This window comes from Nicotiana sylvestris, chromosome 10 (genome assembly GCF_000393655.2).
Source record: "Nicotiana sylvestris chromosome 10, ASM39365v2, whole genome shotgun sequence".
Classification (NCBI taxonomy): Eukaryota; Viridiplantae; Streptophyta; class Magnoliopsida; order Solanales; family Solanaceae; genus Nicotiana; species Nicotiana sylvestris.
In genome coordinates, this window is record NC_091066.1 from 88,560,900 (window position 1) to 88,562,050 (window position 1,151).

Genomic DNA, 1,151 nt, shown 5'->3' on the forward strand with positions numbered 1-1,151 from the left:
CTATTGGGATTCCCTCCTGATTAGGAATGGAGTAGCCTTCCAATTTTGCAGTTTGGCACTAGGTCCCATGTATAGCACCTCAGCGGTGCTTGAGCCTTCCCCTGGTTGGACCATGTGGGTTTCATACAGCATCTGCCTCATAGCCCCACATATTTCTTCAATTTCCTCGGCCGTAAAGGCCTCATCTTCCTCTTCCTCATTGTACTTAGGCTTGACAAATGTCCTATAAAGATGCAAAATCGGCTGAGGCAAAACCCAACCATTGTTTTTTCTTTCATCCGCCCATTTTCCATCAGTTGATATGGGTTGGAAACCCACCCCAAAGAACTTCTCACTAGCAACCAAATTGATAGGTCCAGCAATTCCTTGCAATGACTTCCTGAGCCCCTTCCCGGGTTTGTAACCATGTCTAATCATTTCTTTGGCCACCATAATTGATGCATTTGAAAGAAAGGGTTAAGGGCAAGGGTCTCCTTCTTCACATTGGTCCGCGACCACAATCTCAAAATCTTGATAGACTATATGTTCACTTCCTTCTCTAGCTTCAAGACAAGGGACTGACGGGTCCCGATAAATTGATTGCTCATCTTCCCCGTGAACTACAATCTCCTAATCTTCAGGTTCGAATTTCACCATCTGGTGGAGAGTAGAAGGCACAACCCTTGCTGCGTGAATCCATGGCCTTCCCAAGAGGAAATTATAGGAAGTATCCATGTCCAAGGCCTGAAAGGTCACCTCAAAGTCCACCGGGCCAATAATCAGAATCAAATCAATCTCGCCTATTGTATCTCTCTTTATTCCATCAAAAGCACGCACACATACGTTGTTAGGTCTGATTCTCTCAGTACCGATTTCCATGCCTTGCAGAGTTGAGATAGGGCAAATATCTACCCCAGAACAACCATCTAACATGACCCTTTTTCACATAATACCCTTCGCATTTAATTGTCAGGTGAAGGGCTTTGTTGTGTGCGGCCCCTTCTGGGGGCAAATCATTCTTGCTGAAAGAGATTTGATTGACTGCAAAAAATCTCTCTACCATCATCTACAGTTGTTCTACAGTGGTTTCAATGGGTACGTATGCTTCATTAAGAGTTTTGATCAACACTTTTTTATGTTTAGTTGAATTCATTAGCAAAGACAACAAGGAG

The 1,151-nt window shown here is 43.9% G+C and overlaps 1 protein-coding gene across 1 annotated transcript; it reads right to left on the reverse strand.

Annotated features, from left to right (window-relative positions):
- Positions 1-609: 609 nt before the first annotated feature.
- LOC138879654 (uncharacterized) lies at positions 610-912 on the reverse strand. Its single transcript, XM_070159273.1, has one exon. It carries the CDS (start codon positions 910-912, stop codon positions 610-612), a length of 303 nt encoding a protein of 100 aa, XP_070015374.1.
- Between the last annotated feature and the right edge of the window lie 239 nt (positions 913-1,151).

Bases quoted from the DNA above. Each gene is read 5' to 3' on its own strand.
- LOC138879654 (XM_070159273.1), bottom strand. From the start codon at position 912: ATGTTAGATGGTTGTTCTGGGGTAGATATTTGCCCTATCTCAACTCTG.